Raw genomic sequence first — 18,790 nt, forward strand, 5'->3', positions numbered from 1 at the left:
TTCATCTTCGCGCTTTAAAGCACGATTTTGCTGCGCTCCTACTACACTTGTCACCTTTTCTTGTGTCCAACGTGTACAAAGTGTACTTTCAGCTTTTCGTCTTTTTAGTTCACAAATATGATGTGTATTATGATTTTTATAAATTGTGCTGCACCACCCTCAAATGGATCTCATCATTCCACACACAGGACGCACCCAGAGAGTTCTCCTTCCACCCCTCACCTCGGAACCCAAAAGCATCCTGTGCTGCAACCCTCAAACCCACCCTGTTCAACACCTACATAACACCACTATTCTACATCATCCGAAATCCACAGCCTCAACATCATATATGACATCACCCAGCTCATCATCTTGCTCTCGAAATACCTCTCCACCACCAGAACCAACTTCCTCAACTGCATGACGAGTGTCGTTGACTGGATGAAGACCATTTGCCTGAAGCTCAACACTGACAAGACGGAAGTGCTGATATTTGGGAACAACACCTCTCCATGGAATGATAAATGGTGGCCCACTGAACTCAGACCCACTGCGACAAATAATTCCTGCAACCTCGGCATCATCCTGGAAAGCAAACTCACCATGTAGCACCAGACCAACGCAGTCTCCTCCTTCAGCTTCCACACTCTCCACATGCTCCGAAAGATTTTCAGATGGCTCCCTGTCAGCACCAGAAAGACCATCACTCAATCCCTGGTCACCAGGCAACTGGACTACAGTAACACACTTTACACTGGAATCACCACATAGCTCCTGCGGAAACTCCAAACGATACAGAGCTCAGTTGCCAGATTCCTCCTCAACATTCCCAAATGGACACACATCACCTCCCACCCCAGTAACCTCCACTGGCTCTCTGTCCAGAAAAGATGAAAATTCACAATACTAACACCAGCCTACAAAGCCCTCCACGACAAGGGGCCAACATGCATCAACCACTGACTGAAATTCCACGAACCCTCCAGCCACCTGCGCTCTTCCTCTTTCACCCTTGCTCACACTCCCGCTTCAACAAAAGCTACAGCGGAGGTTGGTCATTCTCCTATCTCGCCGCAAAGTCCTGGAATGACATCCCCTGCACCTCTGAACTTCTCCCTCTCTCTCAGAATTCAGGAAGGGACTCAAGACCTGTCTCTTCAACTGAATACATTGAGAATACAGTGCCTGGATACCCTCTTGGGTGATTAGCCAAGCTCCATAAATCCTGACTGATTAGTTGACTATTTGATTGAGTGTGAGGAAAGAGGGTCTTTCGCACAGGATGGCTGGGAGGAGCTGTGCCCTGCACTTCAAAAGCTACTGTCTGCAGGAACCTGACATCAGGCCTGCCTTTGCCTGTGTCATCCTAGACAGTTTTGAACCAGGACCAGGGGAAGAACATTCCAGAATCAGTTTTTTGGGTAGTTCAAGGAATTCTCCCATACAAGGAAAAGCATCAGGTATACAAATGGGACCTTCAGAACCTCTTATCAGAACACACCTGGAGCCGTGGAAGATTTAGAAGAAAGACTGCCCTGCTGTGTGTGGAATTAGGTCTGCCCTTCTGACTGAAGAAGGACTGGACCTGCTTGACTTAAATCCATACTACCCAGACTGACTCCAACGGACATTTGGCTGACCTCCAGTGTGAACTACCGGGGCACAACTACCTTCCAGGTGGCTACTGGCAACTGCCTAGCTAACTAGCACTAACTGGACCTGCCTGAGCCCTGCTTTTGATCTCTGCTGGAGTGACTCATGATCATCAAGTGGTGCCCCCAGGTCCTTGACCCTTACTGGCATCAGTAAAAACTCCTCCTGAAGAAAAGGTGAAGTTACAGATGTTTTGGGCTCCTCGTGACGGCAAAGTGACCACTTTGTGAAGAGAATCGACTACCCATTTTGGCTTGTTCACCCCCATTGCGTGTGCACTCTGGTACTGATGGGAGCTGACTCTGACTGTGCCTTGAGCCCTGCTAGTCAGGCCCAGGGCCAGTGCAATGTTAAACACACACAAACAGGAATTGAGGTACACTCATAATTGACACGACCTCCTACCCTATAAGTGCCTAGAAGATAATAGGACGAGAGGATGACAACTGCCTATAAGTCCCTAGTATATAATAGGGCCTAGCAGTTTAGAGGCCAGCAGCCTTTATTGCACTTCCATGCATGCACTGCTGAGAGCCTAAGGTAATTTTAAAAGTAGCCCTGAGTTACAGCACTGCTTTTAAAAAGTAAATTCACTTCAAACTCGACTTTGGTGACAGGGGCCCATTAAAAGTGCTAATCTACATTATTTTTACATACATAACTTTTAATGGGCTTTATATGGTTTGTCATCCTATAGGGATATGTAATTTTGATGTGTTTGTGGGGAGGAGATACCATATGCGGGTAGTTTGATGTGGGGATGTTACCTGCAATACAAAACTGAATAAAGTTGATTATTAAAACAACAAAAAAAAGGTTCTTGAGTGCCCAAAAAGAATGGAAACCATACAGCGTGATTGGTGACTGGATTGAATTGATATGAACATGTGAGTTCTGCTTCCTGCAGACTGCATTGTGTTCTGTGGCCAGCCATCTGAATTTCTGAACTTTTTAACAACATACAAATCCCTTCACCAGCAGGGTGTGAACAACGGAAAACTGAGAATCAGCTCCTATGTCAAGGGAAGGACTTTGAGGTCCATTTGTAAGGGCTGGCTGCAGGTCACAAGGTTTAAGATTTGATTTGATTTGATTTGATTATCAGACTCATAGAGCGCAACGAATGCCCAAGGGCGTCTTGGCGCTAAAAATGACTGAAGACTGCTGCAGAGTGAGAGGGGAGGTGTATCAAAACATCGTGAATTAGTTGAACTAAATTACTTCGAGAAAAGCCAGGTCTTTAAAGACTTTCGGAAAGATAGCAATAAAGAGCTATTTTTTTTATTGCTATCAGTATCTGATTCCAGATCTTTGCTGTATGCAAAACAAAGCTTCTCCCCCCCATCTAAGCTGATTAAATCTGGGGGTTCTAAGAAACATGGCGCTACTAGACCTAAGGGTCCTCTGTGGATCATATTGTCTTAAGTTTTGCTTAAAAAAAAACTGGGGCCCTGAACCATGCAAGGCCTTATAAGCCAGGCATGCTGACTTAAACTGGCTTCTCTTTTCCATTGTTACCCAATGGAGACTATTCAGTCTGTGAGCCACCGCCTCGAATCTGGGTATATCCAAGACATGCCTGGCCGCCGCATTCTGTAGGCGTTGGAGCTTTAGTAGTAGCTGTTTTTGAAGCCCTGCATACAGAGCATTTCCGTAGTCCAATTTAGAAAGTGCAAGCATTGTTACTAGAGTTTTCCTGGTGCCCAAGGGGACAAATGGCAATAGCTTTCTTATCAATTTAAGAGTGTACCGTATTGATGAAGAGAGTTTGGTGATCTGGGCCTTGAAGTTTAGTTTGGAGTCAAACACAAACCCCAGGTTCCGAACACTATCCACTGGTGATGGACAGCAACCCAAACTATCAGGCCACCAGTCCGGAGACCAGATGTTGTGTTCAGCCCCCAGCAACAGAACCTCTGACTTATCGCCATTTAATTTTAGGCAATTTGCCTGCATCCAAAGACTGACCTGGCACATGCAAAGCCTAAACCTCTCTGCTGTCTCGCCTGTGTTATTCGAGATGGACACCACAGGGTAAGACTGAGGAGGAAATATACCAGGACATTGAGAATTGATGGTGGAATGAGCTTCTTTGAGAATGAAGGTATCAAGCTGGGATTTACTTAAGGGCATGCTTAAAACCTGGCTCTTTTAGAATGTCTGATGGGTTCGAGCTTGGGTCTTTTGCCCATTCTGTTGGTCTTGTGATGGTGCCAGATACGTCTGGATTATGTTGGCACATAAATTCCTATGTGTAAATTCTCCAAAGACTGCCATGAAGGAAGTGCCATTCTTCCGTCAGAAGGTAAGACTGGAGTCTGTACATACAGAAGATCTGCCTCCACAATTTTAGGCACACTACATTCCTCCACAACATCCCACTGGTGCACATTTCTCGTTTTAGTGCCTCCATTTCATCCACCGACTCCGGTATTAATGACATTTCTACAAGGCTTTTTAATACCAAAATGTCTCTCTTGCCATGATCGAGGCTGCCACTTTCATGGGGAAACTTACCACTGCCATGGCACTCCTGCTGTGGCATTGAGGGCACCCACGCCAGACTGGCAGATGTAAATGTCATAGCTTATTTATAAAGCAGCCTGCAAGACCAAACGCGACAGAAATCCTCGGAAAAGAAAAATGCTTCTTTTCGCTGCATCTGAGTGCAGTTCGAAGATAGCTGAAAATTGTACTTAAATGCAGTACTGTATAAAGCGTCCACTGGTAACCTGCTGATATGTAAAAATCTAAACAATGTGAAGACGGAAGATAATGCCTCGGGTAAATGCCAGCTGTGGTGAAGATAGGCCTCTGGTGTTATTATATATCCCAGTGATTGACAAATTAATGCAACTCGAGATAAAAGCCAGCATGCAGTTCAATAATGTTCCATCTCCTGATTAATGAAGGGCCTTTAAGGATCCTTGGAAGGTTACGATGAACGAATAACTTGGTGCGGTGTGAAAAAAAAACGAAATTGCCTTTAGACATAATTTGATCAGCCGTCGCCATTTCTTTTTTGCTTGAATAACTTCAATTTATATCATATGCGTAACACAAACAGAGGCATTTGGATTGCTGTTGTATTCTAAAGGCTTGTTAGAAAGGAAAGTAATGTATTGGATCTACCAACCTTTGGTCGTCTGGGATTCCCAGTGAAAAGGCTTCAGGGCACACCGCGTGTTGTCTATTTATCTCTATCGACCCTTATCATGCATTCAGGATCTTTATCATTAAAGAGGTATGTGAGCTCATTTTGAGCTCAAACCTGCTTTGATTGCATGGCCCCTTGGCGTGCGTCAGGATCCTAGGGTATCAGGTTGAAGCAAGGATGCTCTGGACCAAGGCTAGCATTAGATCTCATTCTGAAAGATAACTGTCCCTAAAGCTGATGTCAATTATAATGGCCACAAAGAGCGATAGCTAGAGAGGTAGCCTCACAGGATACAGTCGCACACGTGCACAAACACCCAAAGTCTCTAGGGAATATGTAGCATTAATAATTGCAGCAAGATATGTAGCATTATTAATTACAGCGACCATATACCTATGACATACACAAATCTGCAGAGTAAACGATAATGTTCCTCCACGGAAATTATTTTACATGTTACTTGTAATCAAGCATATCCCTCAAGGAGGTTTATTGAATATTCCTCATAAGTTAATTGCAATTTTGAAGAAATTGAAAACTGGTGGACACCATGGGGGCAAACTTTTCTTTATATCGATCAATAAAATACTATATTTATGAAATCAATCAATACACTGCGAAAAAAGGTGCTCTGTGCATCAATGTGGACACAGTGAATAGTCTGATGACAATCATATATATATATATATATATAAATATATATATATATATATGTATATATATATATATATATATGTCCAAACTATCTCCCCATGCGAAGAGAAAATGAGTCGCACACGGAACTTCGTTTTCAATTTCAAGCCGTTTATTTTATTTGGACAGCAGGATTAGGACTTTTTCGACGCGTTTCGTTTCTTCCTGGAAACTTTTTCAAGATGTGTCCTGCACCTAAAAGAACATGCCGTACGTTCCCCAGTCCGATATTTTGGCATTGTTTCACTTCCTCCGCTGGTATCTTTTTTAAACATTTCCTTTTTGCGCTGCATTATGGGACTTCTTTTTGCGCTGCATTGTGGGACACGGGGTTCAGACGGTTGTTATATATATATAAAGATTTATGATTATATATGATTATTGTTAGGCTATTCATTGTATTCACATTACTTCACTGAGCACAAACTCTGCTGACATACTGAACTAATAAATTATTCTTCGCCTGTTTCCATCACCTATGTTTGTTTAGTGTATTTAATATATATGTTTGTATACATATATGGATACATTTATAGGTGACTGAAACAGGCGTAGACTTACTCATTAATCCAGTATGTCAGGTTCGTTTTATGGTGGCTGGGATAGTGACGTCGTCATTGTCTGACAATTCGCTGCCTCTCTACGTTACTGCATGTCACACCAGTGGGACACCAGTAACTTTTTGCCATACTTACCGGGACGCCATCGGGCGGTGCCGTGAGGGGAACGGCGGTTGCAGTCAGGACACCCGGACCACACTTCCCAGCAGCCTGTGGGGTAGCGCGCCTGTGACGCGCCAGGAGCGCCCGGAGGCGCTACAAAAACGCGGACCCCCACGAGGCCAGGGGGGACACCAGTAACTTTTTGCCATACTTACCGGGACGCCATCGGGCGGTGCCGTGAAGGGAACGGCGGTTGCAGTCAGGACACACGGACCACACTTCCCAGCAGCCTGTGGGGTAGCGCGCCCGTGACGCGCCAGGAGCGCCCGGAGGCGCTACAAAAACGCAGACCCCCACGAGGCCAGGGGGGACACCAGTAACTTTTTGCCATACTTACCGGGACGCCATCGGGCGGTGCCGTGAGGGGAACGGCAGTGGCAGTCAGGACACCCGGATCACACTTCCCAGCAGCCTGTGGGGTAGCGCGCCCGTGACGCACCAGGAGCGCCCGGAGGCGCTACAAAAACGCTGACACCCCTCTCGCCACGCGAGTCGTGCGCGGGAGAAGCCCGGGACAAGGGCGGGCTCTCTGTGGCCCTCAGAGGCCGGAGGAGGACGGGATGGGTGTAGCCCTCTAACATCTCTACCTCAAGGTATTTGATATTCGATAAACTTGACTATAAGTCCGGACATTTGCACAGAGGACTAAGGATCATGGTCCAATTTGCATAAACGTTTGGACTGGGAGTATCAACATATTGATTGATTACTAGTCATCTGTTGTGATTTGATTTAGAGATTGTGTGGCCATTTATTACTTGCCCCAGGCATTCGGGTATTCGTACAAACATATATTGAAGTGCCTAACAAGTCTCTAAGCGCGATAGGCTATCACCCACTGTTACAATGTCTCCTAGGGGGAGCCGCAGTAGAACAGCAGCTGCTGCGGGTAGCTCTAAAACCGGCCCTATTGATAACTTCATTACCAGGGCCAATGATGCTATAAACCAGGGTATATCTCTTCTTGAACGTAGGGTTTCACAAGATCTCGCCCACGCCAAACGTTCGTCCCTGGGACTTATCGCCTCTGCTACTACACCCGCCCAGGTTTTGCCTGCCAACATTAGACCTTTATTGCACACGAATGCTGATATTCACACCATCCCGAATGAAGTAAATCTATCCGCCTCTATCCCCCTGATAGAGTCTGACACCGACACAGATATTAGTATGGATTTAGAGAAGACTCCGGATTTACATATGACCCCCACCCCCGAAATTATATCTGTAGAAAATATGAGGGAATCTAGGGGCAGACGTGAGGGCGCCATTCGAAAAATACAAAAACATTATGCACTTAAGCCCCAACCCTCAAAGGCCAGTAAACAAATCCAAATTGGGAGCAATGTCAATTCTAAACCCAACACAAGTAGGGTTAAGAAGAATACTAAGGGTGTCGACGATGAAGAAAGAGAGGAGGAGCAGCAGGGTGGGTTAGAAGAAAGGGATGGTGAAATAATTGACAACACTGTTGCAGTAACCGACTTTATGTTGGCAAAATTGGGTGAACTTCTCAGCATCTATCTATCCCCTATTGAAAGTAGACTTACTAGGATAGAAAAGCAAATAGCTGAACTAATTATTCCTATCAAGAGCCTATCCACAACAAATACTGTGAATGACACAACGAAATCTACTTCCACTAAAATAGTGGGTACCGCACTTAATACCCCTCAAGCACCAACTACAAATATAGTTATTACACCCAAACCCCCCCCAGCTCCCCCGAAGGGGATAAGTGTTAGTCAACCAACGGCTAATGGTATTAATGCAGCCCCAGCCACAAGGAAGGATCAGAATACCAAACATACTAGTGTGCCTATGGTGGGCCACCCCTCAAATCCCGTAAATGCTTCCATCTTGGTCCAACCAGCACGAAAAACAACTAGACAGGCTCCCTTCCGCATCAATCTTCCACCAGAATGCGGGGCTTATGTCCTTGTCCTAGTTAATGTCTCCAAACTAAGGAAGGACCAAGAGGAAACTCCTATATCCCTTAAAAAAAAGGCCTTACATTGGTTAATTGCAAATTGCAATTTTCCTATAGAAGGCGCAAGGGAGATTATAAATACCCAGAGAGTGGGTTGGATAGGCCCACTTAGAAAAAAGTTTGAGGGTGACTGTCACAATTAATTTTAGGAACCCACAATGGGCAGAGAAAACCTTAGCAAATGCCCCATTACCCTCAACACATGAATTTAACACCACACTCCTTCCACTTGGTTGTTTTTACAGACACCTGATACCCCCAAAACAAGTTACGATGAACCACCCCATCACCACTCATCAAGATTTAAATTTTGGTGCGAGGATCAAATCCCCGCTCTTTTTACAAAATCAGGATCCTGGCCATATTAATGGCCATAATTGGCGGAACCAGATCCCAATGTCAGTACCCTTTTCCCATCCCCCGCATCATTTTCAACTCTCAAACATGAACCAATATAATTATAGAGATATGTCTTATCCTGCTCCTGACCTCCAACAGTTTCAGCCATTAACTGAAGTAAGGTCAATATTCAACATTCCCACACATAATCGATTTGAATATTTCTCCAACTTAGACGAACAGGATTGACTGACCATAATGCCTAACATGGATGTACCTAGCCAAGCCATAGTCAGTATACAAGAGGGACACCCAGCAACAGTCACGGACCATCAGGTTCTTAATGGCACACATGAAGTTATGGAATCGGTGCCCGCTAATTGTAATTTCCCTGTTGCCGCTAATAAGACCCTTGAGGAAGCAGGGAGTGCTGGGGTAAGGCCAGGCAAATGTTGTAACATCCATGGATTATCAATTATAAATTGGAATGTCGCAGGATTAGAATCTAAGCTACTGGATCCTGCATGGACTGAGATAATTAATGATGCGGATATTCTTATGTTTCAAGAAACATGGGCTGTTGGAAACTTGTATATTGAGGGCTATCATTGTTTCAGCCTAACCTCACCTAAACCGAGTTTTGGCCGAGCAATGGGTGGCCTATTCATTGGGATTAAGATTCTCGCAGGCGGTACAATCAGAAACCTGCAGAACGATGGTCCTGTTAATCCCAATATCCAGCTTCTTGAATATAAGCTGAAGTCAAAGACCACAATTTATTTAATCAATTTTTACAATAATGATTTTTATAATGTACCGAATAAGAACTTTATGGCATTATCCAAGGTTTTAAGTACATTGGAATGCTCTTTTTCAGTAGATAACAAATCAGGTATTTTATTAGGAGGCGATTTCAATGCAAAATTAGCAGTGAGTGCTGGATCTGAAAATCAGATCTTTTCTGATCCAGCAGAGCGTAGGGGCTCAGAACTGTCCAAATTACTCATTGAATTTGACCTAGCCGATGCCCTGAGAATAGGACATAACTCTGATTCCCTTTATGTTCCAACGTACATTGGAAGGGACAGCAGTTCCACCATTGATTTTGTATTTGCGTCACCATTGTTGACAGATTGTATAGTTAAAACCTCTGTGGTACAAACATCTTTTAGCGACCATAATCCATTGGTTGTAATTTTGGATCTTGCCCCAAGCCCGATTTTTGCGAATCTAAATGGTGCAAGGGACATTACCCCATCAATTGATGGCCTTCGTTTAAAATGGAGGGGAGTGGATTACGGGGCTATTCTAGATAGCATACAAACGCTACATCCACATCTGATTAATTCTTGTTTGTTCCCAAGCGATAATTACGACCAACTAATTGCTGATTTCGAAGCTTTGTGTTCAACCATTAAAACCCTTTTGTGAGTCCCATTACCTAAGGAAGGTAAAGAGCCAAGGTGGTTTGATTCATCTTGCTCTGTGGCTAATAGAGAATTAAGAAAGGCTCTCTCTACAAAACCTAGGTGCAAAGTTACCGTTCAATTAGCTAGGAAAAATTATAAAGCTAAAATACTTGAACGGAAATCTAATTTGCTTACTGAACAATGGGACTCTTTGGTAATTAGCGCAAACTTGGGTGGCAGCGGCCCGTTTTGGTCAGCTGTCAGAAAAACGAGGGAAATGGGAAAGAAGCTCACCCAAATCAGTTGTAATATAACAAGCTCAGCTTGGGAGACCCATTTTTCCAGAATGTATGCTGCCCCCCAAGAGGAGCATTCCCCTCTTATTTTTGGTCAATCAAATGGTTTACAAATTTTGGAACATGAAGTCAGATTAGCTATAAAAGAAAGCCTGGGTAATAAGGCGCCCGGACCTGATGGCCTGCCCATTGATATTATTAAATATGATGTTGACTTATGGACACCCATATTTCTTAATATCTTTAATAGTCTTCCAAAAACAGGCATGCCGACCACATGGGCAACCAGCATTATTGTTCCAATTTATAAAAAGGGAGACAGGTCTGATCCTGCAAATTATCGCCCTATCTCCCTTTTGGACAACACGTTAAAAGTGTTGGGTCGCATAATATACCACAGAGTACTTGAATGGGCAACTGATATTGACTTTTTAGACCCTTGTCAGATGGGGTTCCGCAGTGCGGTAGGCACAGTGGAGCAATGCCTAAATTTAAAACTGATAATTGACAAATATAGTGTTGCCCGCTCCTTCCCCACCTATCTCGCGTTCATGGATCTCTCATCTGCTTTCGATCTTGTGAATAGATCGAAGCTTTGGTCTATCCTTTCAATCAATGGTCTTGATATCACCCTTGTAAGTTTTCTAGCCTATCTCCATACCGACCTGAAAGCACGGGTACGTATCGGGATGGGTGGAGAGGTATCGGGAGCCATTGATATAGGTAGGGGGGTGAGACAGGGGTGCGTTCTAGCACCCCTGTTGTTCATTATTTATATTAATGGCTTATCCACCTGCCTGAAAAAAGTCACTACAGATGTTCCAATGATTCTAGGGAAACCACTTCCAGTGCTTCTATACGCAGATGATGCGGTGCTTATGGCCCGCACTCCTAATGCCCTTCGTCTGCTTGTAAATAGTTTTGTAAATTTTATGAGGGATTTGGACCTGAGTGTAAATTTAAAAAAATCCTTTATCATGTCCTGTGGCCCAGGCAAAAGGAAACTCAATACCATTCAGTTGGGTACAGACAAATTGGAATCTGTCCCCAAATTTCCTTATTTAGGGTTGGTTTTCGCTGCGAACGGCTCGTGGAGTGGGCATTTGGCCCACGCCACGAGCAAGTTCTCAAAAGCCAACAACTCTGTTTTGAGTCTCCCCCGCCCAAAGAGAATAGGTGCCACTAGGGCTATTTTAAAGATTTTTAAATTACAGTGCTCACCTGTTGCCACGTATGGAGCAGAGGTGTGGGGATCAGGAAATAGCTCCTGTATTCAAAGGGAGGATAATCGCTTCTGCAGAAAAGTGTTGGGCGTACCAATCTCCTCACCCAATTTTATCTGTCACAATGAACTAAACCTTCCACACATAAGTGACTTCATTAGAGCAAGACGAGCACTGTTCTGGATCAGAATCTGGAGGAATGATGCTGCTGCTCTTACACAAGATATTATAAAAGACTGTCTAAGTTGTGTACACGGAATGAAGATTCCATGGATTCTGGAAGTTTCTAAATCACTTAATGAAGTTGACAGAGGCACTTTGTTCACTGATCCTATGACAATAGAATCAAAGGACAAAGGTGAGGTTAAACATGCACTATATGCACTTTATAATAGCGAAAGGCTACGAAGCGAATCACAAAAATCAAGTGTTAGAAAATATTTAGGAAATGGACTGTGTAGCCAAACACTGCCGCCCTACCTCTCCCTGCCTATGACTGGCTGGGAGCGATCACTACTGTTTCGTTTAAGGGCAGGCACTGTAAAATTTATGCTGTCTTTTCCATTGGGATACCGCCACAGTGCTGACTCTATTTTATGTCCATGTGATGGTGTGAGCTCACAGGATGATTTGCACTTTTTATTTTTCTGTAAATTTTATCTTAAATTCATCAAATGGTTTTTAACTCCGTATTTTAAGAAATTCAGACCACTGTCACTCAAAGATTCATATAGTATGTTAATTGCTCTGGACAGTGACGAATTAACTTTTCGTACCAGTTGTTTTTTAAGACTGACTATACAAGCACGTAAATCGATGGAAAATCCCTGAACACAGTAATTAATTTTTGTCACAATGGAAACGTAGTATGATGATCTGATGTATATTGTATTGTCACTGTATGGAATTTAATGTCATATGCTATTTTATCATTTGTATGTATATATATTATTATTATTCTGTGTTGTTATTGTGATCGGTACTTTTATGAATTTTAAGAAATTCGAATAAAGGTCTTTTGAACTTGAACTTGCATGTCACAATTTATTTTTTAATTTCAGAAACGTGGCATTTTATAGATTATTAAAATGACAAGGACTAAAGTAAAATAAACCCCAAATAAAGAAAAATCATGGCATTTCTACACTTAAATAATTTGCCTACTGCACTTTAATCTTTGCACCTCACTATAATTACCCCGATTTACTATTAAGCCATAAACATTTTTCTGATGAACATTTCTCCTTTAGTTGATCTATCTCCACAGCCATGAGAACAATTAACACCGTCACCCCATCATTAAACTATTTTTTCACACCATTGCAGATCTAATGTAAGATTAAGCCTCACCAGTGCCTGATACTTTTAGGGAGTACACTTGTACTGGCCATTTCTCAATGGATCTCATGTAGTTCTCAGTGGCATAGCAAGGTCAGGTGGTACCCGGTGCGGAACATTTCTTGTCACTCCCGGCTTGACAAAATGGCAAAAATATTAACCCTGGGCATAGTTTGCGTAGTAGCGCTACACGTAGCTACGCAAAGTGCACTTTGCACTATGCGCGCTATGCATAGCTACGTGAACTGCATAGTGCTGTATGCTTCTCCTCACTGTGCAATCATTGCAAACGGCATCTTGCAAAGTGCAAGCAGTCGTTTTCTGCCGCTCAAGTAGATTTGTACTCGAGCGGCAGCTTTCTCAACGCAGGCTGGTAGTTTCTCATCGCGAGCGGTCGCGAGCATACGGGACCACTCGCAATGAGAAGCCTGACCTCCCCACGTTGAGAATCTCTCCAGGAGGTTTATTTTCCATGCTCGCGATCGGCAACTTGATGTTGCTGATCGCGAACGAGGAAAAAGTCTCGCCGGAATGTTGGTTTTGCTCGCTCGCTGTCGCCAACTTGACACTGAGGACCGCGAGCAAGCAAAAAAGGCCCGCTAAGCGTTTTTGCATGTGTAATTTTCGTTGTGCGTAGTAGCGCAAACTGCGCACGCTCACCCAGCGTAGTGTAGTCCTACGCCCAGGGTTAAAAAATATGTGTTTAAAAAAAATATTTTTGCCATTTTGTCACCCCCTCAGTGGTTTATTGTCGCCCCCAGCTTGACAAAATGGCAAAAATATGTGTTTAAAACACATATTTGTGCCATTTTGTCACCCCCTCAGTGATGACACTAGGTACAGCATGCACCCACCGCACCCCCCCCTTCCTCCGCCACTGGTAGTGCTGTCTGCTTTTTATCTGAATTGAAGGCTGTGTTTGTCCATGTCTGTTTTAGTCCGAGGATTTGGCGTTCTCTCTGAAAGGGTGGCTTACTTTACTCATATTTATAGACTGAACTTGATGAAGATACACATAGGAGGCAATGGAAAGCAAGGAAGTACTTTTTGGTTAGGCTAACCCCTTCGAAAATAAAAGTGTAAAATCCACCTGAAAATGGATGAAGGTATTGAATCAAATGAAAAAGAATAATGCACCTAATCGATGGAGAAAGAATGTCGGGGTATATTATCAAGGAGGTTTATCTCCGCTTTTTTGGCTTTAAAAGCCAAGAAAGCAGAGATAAAATTATCTCCCTATTACCAAGCTGTCGCTAACACCAGTTAGCGACAGCTAATAGGAGATAGTGACCATCTTGGGCCCCGCTTTGCATGTCAGTGATATTTATCACTAATGACATGCAAAGTGGGCGTGCCAAGATGTTAGCGACTGGAAACAGTCGCTAACATCGCTATCTCCTATTACCAACTTTTGGAGATATTCGCGCTAAGCGCGAATATCTCCAAAAGCTAACACCTGCCCTGAGCAGTTCTTAGCCATGTTAACCAATGGGAGGTGGATAACATGGCTAAGAGCATTTGCTCGATAATGCATGAATATCGCTGACTTTTCAGCGATATTCATGCATTGCGGCCGTTTTTTATCGCATTTGCGATAAACCTTGCTAATAGCAAGGTTTATCTGCGATAAAAATCGCCGATGTGCGGCGATAATTTTTGTCTCTAAACAAGTTAGAGACAAAAATTATCTCTATTGGTTGGTAATATGCCCCGTCGTGTTTTAGAAACAGTCTGTAATCGGAGAAGGTTTTCTAATGTGTTCACAATAATAATGAGGCGTGTTAAAGATTCTGAAGGCCAATATATGTTTAGTGCATCTGAGACGGAGGGACTGCATTTTTTGATAAGGTCACGTCTATTTCAGAGCAGCATTATACAGTAGATTATTAAAAGCTGATTTATCTAATTTCTTGTTGCAGGCTTTGAAAATAGAAGAGAATTATCTATGAGCCCTGAGGAAATTTATGGTAAATGTGTAAGAAACCATATTGCATTCTTTAGAATAGATTTCAAGCCTGTTTTCCAAATTGTTGGTCATCAGACTTACCGAGTTAGGAATCTGGGGCATATTACCAACCAATAGAGATAATTTTTGTCTCTAACTTGTTTAGAGACAAAAATTATCGCCGCACATCGGCGATTTTTATCGCAGATAAACCTTGCTATTAGCAAGGTTTATCGCAAATGCGATAAAAAACGGCCGCAATGCATGAATATCGCTGAAAAGTCAGCGATATTCATGCATTATCGAGCAAATGCTCTTAGCCATGTTATCCACCTCCCATTGGTTAACATGGCTAAGAACTGCTCAGGGCTGGTGTTAGCTTTTGGAGATAGCACGAATATCTCCAAAAGTTGGTAATAGGAGATAGCGATGTTAGCGACTGTTTTCAGTCGCTAACATCTTGGCACGCCCACTTTGCATGTCATTAGTGATAAATATCACTGACATGCAAAGCGGGGCCCAAGATGGTCACTATCTCCTATTAGCTGTCGCTAACTGGTGTTAGCGACAGCTTGGTAATAGGGAGATAATTTTATCTCCGCTTTCTTGGCTTTTAAAGCCAAAAAAGCGGAGATAAAGACCCTTGATAATATGCCCCCTGGTGTCTAGAAATTAAAGGTCGTCCACTAATTCAAATTCGGGTGGCTGCCCCACTTTGCTCCTGTGTTTGGAATCATTACAGAGTCCTAACTTGCGCACTGCGAGGATTTTCTGTAACTACATTTTTTTCGTGTAAAACTGGGTGCAAATCTTTGAGTAAATGTCTCGTTTTGAATCTGCGCATTTTAGAAGAGGGGAGAAAACAAGCTATTGGTGCATTTATCCACAATTAGTAGTCCAAAAGTCTGAAAAAAGTGCAAAGTATGCACCAGATAAATACTATACCAATTTGTGTCTGGTAATGAGCCTGCCTTAGAATGCATCTGTGAAACTGTTCCATAATCAAGGCATCACCTTTGCTACACAAGAGACAGCTACATCACAATATATTTAAATACACACCAATGCAGGACGCATTTTCATCCAAGAGTCTCCAACCTGCGTGGTGTAAACTGTTTAGTGGAAACATTCTATGGTGGCATATCCAAGATGCTTTGGTAGCATAATAGAACTACACTTTAAATGTGGGGCAAGACAACTAAGTCCCAAAATGGTGGTTCACATCCACAATCTATAAACTGTTGCTGATCCACTGTGATTATTTTCCCAAAGTGTGTGGGATTTTTTAAATATTTCAATACGTAGCCACTATTGCTTCCATTGTGTGTCTGCTTAAAAGGGGCATTCTTTAACATTCAACAGGCTTACCCAAATTTGACAGCCTAAACAATGCCATGTTCGTTAGTTACATGACCACCAAATGTGTTCCATCATGATGTGCACCTTCCACTTCCTCTAATCGAGGGTGAAACAATAGAAGGGTAGAGGCCCCATTTTTTCCATCCTCTGTAACATCTCCACAAGCTTGACTAAAACTGATAATAGTATCAAACATACTACATTGTAATGTATTAAAGGTTGCATGTCAGAATATCACATACAATAATATTGACGTAGAAATATTGTGGCTAAAATTTCAGCAACCAGAATATTGTGAAGTAGGAATATATTATTAAGTGTTGGTTACCTAATATTAACTCCTTTATAACTCATGTGACATCTGTGTACCTTGAAGATATATCTATTGTCAATATATATATATATATATATATATATATATATATATATATATATATATATATGTGGAGTTATATAGAGTATATTTATACCTACCTAAATATACTTACCCTCATGTTGAATTGGCAGTCAATATTTTAGACGTGTTCATTTTGGATATCAATATTTAAAATTCTATGTTTGGGATCTGGCCCATATGAAAACCTATATAATGAAAGAACATTTATTGAAAGGTTGGTTAAAGACTGTGGAGAAATATTTTTTTTTAAATAGGGCGATGGTCATTGATATGATAATGTAGGTGGGATGCTGTCAATGCTTATATAAGGGTCACAATATTTAGTTGTGCCACATTGAAAATCAAAGACATATTAAACAGAATGAGCTTAGAACATCACTACAGAAAGCAAATTGAGATTTCCCTTAACTCGGGATACTAAAGATTTGTTAACATTGACTAAAGCTACACTCCAAAGCTGAATTTGCCTTGACCAGGATGAGAAAGCAGGATTGGGAAAGTGGGGGAAATATGGAGAAATTGTTGGTATACAGTTTAATAAAAAATTGAGGAATAAAGAGTCATTACATATTTGTGAAGCAAAAATGCTGTTTTGTTACATATAAAACAAGGAAAAATAATCAGATTTATGCAATGCCTTTACAATATGCTTTATTCAAATTGTTCCATTCTGTAGCACACAATGAGGATATGAATAGTTCTACCCCAAGAGCACATTTAGCAAGCACAAGAAGCTACTCATACTCGCTATTCATGTTCTGTTGCATTTAAGCACTGTTTCTTAGCAGAAAATACATTCTCACACCCATTATAGATGTAGGGTCATTTCATGTACTAATAAATGGCAATAAATGTGGAAGTATTCTTCTCGTGTAATTATGCGCAAAATAGCACAGAGTTCTTTTATAATTACACGTGATTACGCTACACTGATTTTTGCGCGTTACACCCACCCATACATATAAGGTGGCCCCTATATTCTACTGATATGCCTAAACCTAAATAGCAGGAAGATCTAAGATTAACTGAGATAAAAGTCCAAGCAATGAGAGATTCTATTATAATTGTGTATACAGGGAAGACTTTGAGGGTTTTCCAGTCCGTGTTTATGTTGAATTTTTCGATGTTCTGATTCATGATCTCCAGAAAGTATATGATTTCATAAGAGTGTTACAAGAATGTCTAAAGCATTAGCACCTAATATATGCAGTCTTTTTCAGCAATCTATAGGACAATTTTTTTTATTGTAGTCCATTTATATTTACACAGCAACCTGATGGTGCTTGAACAGTTGCAAGAGATATTTGGATTAGGAGTTTGCGAAATAGCGAGGCATGTCATCCTGAGGGATTTTTGATTAAACAGAATATCAATTGACTCTTATTCCAGCCATCCTTAGCAATTTTGAAATACATAAAATATACCATTTTATAGTTGTGCTAAACTCTCCTTGGGTTGCAAGAAAGTGCTTTTAGGTTTTTGAGAAATGTCATTACAGGTAACTTATCTTCTCCTTGCTATCTTTTTACAGAAAAATGCGAGGAGCAGTTAGTGTCTGGATTACCACACTCTTCATTCAGCAGCTCTTCAAGTATGTCTACCATCTATGCTCCGGGCTATGCAAAGCTGAATAAGAGAGGAGGTAAGGTTCAATTCATTTTCAATGTATTAACTTGTAACCAGGGACATCTTATGGATTTTGGGGGCCCTGGATCAAAAGTATTTTGGGAGCCCCTGTTCGGAACAGTTTTGAATTTATGATCCAGTTTCATTTTTTTCATGCCCTCTTTGGCCAGGTCACTGTAGTGTACAGGCACACTGGTCCATATTCTAAATGTTTTTTCATCTAATATTCAGGGATGGTGATGTGTGTTTTTGATATTGTAACACAGCGCAGCTCATTAATATTACTGTAAATAATCTCTGTGGCACCCTCCCAAATCTCATATGTGAGGTTCTGTTTTGATCTAAAAGAACCTCTATTTATTAAGGATGTTGCATGAAGCATAAACACAACATTTCTCTGCAAATACTCTGTAATAGACTCTTACACATCACCCACATTAAAAATAGGCTTAATGAAAACGGTATTTAAAACTGCATATTTAAGAATTATTAAAGGTTATCAGGCCTAGACTCTCTGGAGAATAGAGCTGGCTCTATCAGGGGGCTCCCAGAAAGGCTGTGACCGTGGGACAGAGCCCACTTTGCCCATTCCTTAAAATTTCTCTGCGTTTAACCCTGCAGATTTTCATACATAGTTTCTGTAACAGATGTTCATTCCAGA

The 18,790-nt window shown here is 42.0% G+C and overlaps 1 protein-coding gene across 1 annotated transcript in view; it reads left to right on the forward strand.

Annotated features, from left to right (window-relative positions):
* Positions 1-18,053: 18,053 nt before the first annotated feature.
* The window catches only part of CNTNAP2 (contactin associated protein 2), a 2,169,461-nt gene continuing 2,168,724 nt past the window's right edge, over positions 18,054-18,790 (forward strand). Inside the window, exon 1 of the mRNA XM_078663547.1 lies at positions 18,054-18,145. Within this exon, the coding sequence (XP_078519673.1) occupies positions 18,097-18,145 (49 nt within the window). The 5' untranslated portion in view covers positions 18,054-18,096. The remainder of the gene's footprint in view (positions 18,146-18,790) is intronic.

This window comes from Lissotriton helveticus, chromosome 10 (genome assembly GCF_964261635.1).
Source record: "Lissotriton helveticus chromosome 10, aLisHel1.1, whole genome shotgun sequence".
Taxonomy (NCBI): Eukaryota; Metazoa; Chordata; class Amphibia; order Caudata; family Salamandridae; genus Lissotriton; species Lissotriton helveticus.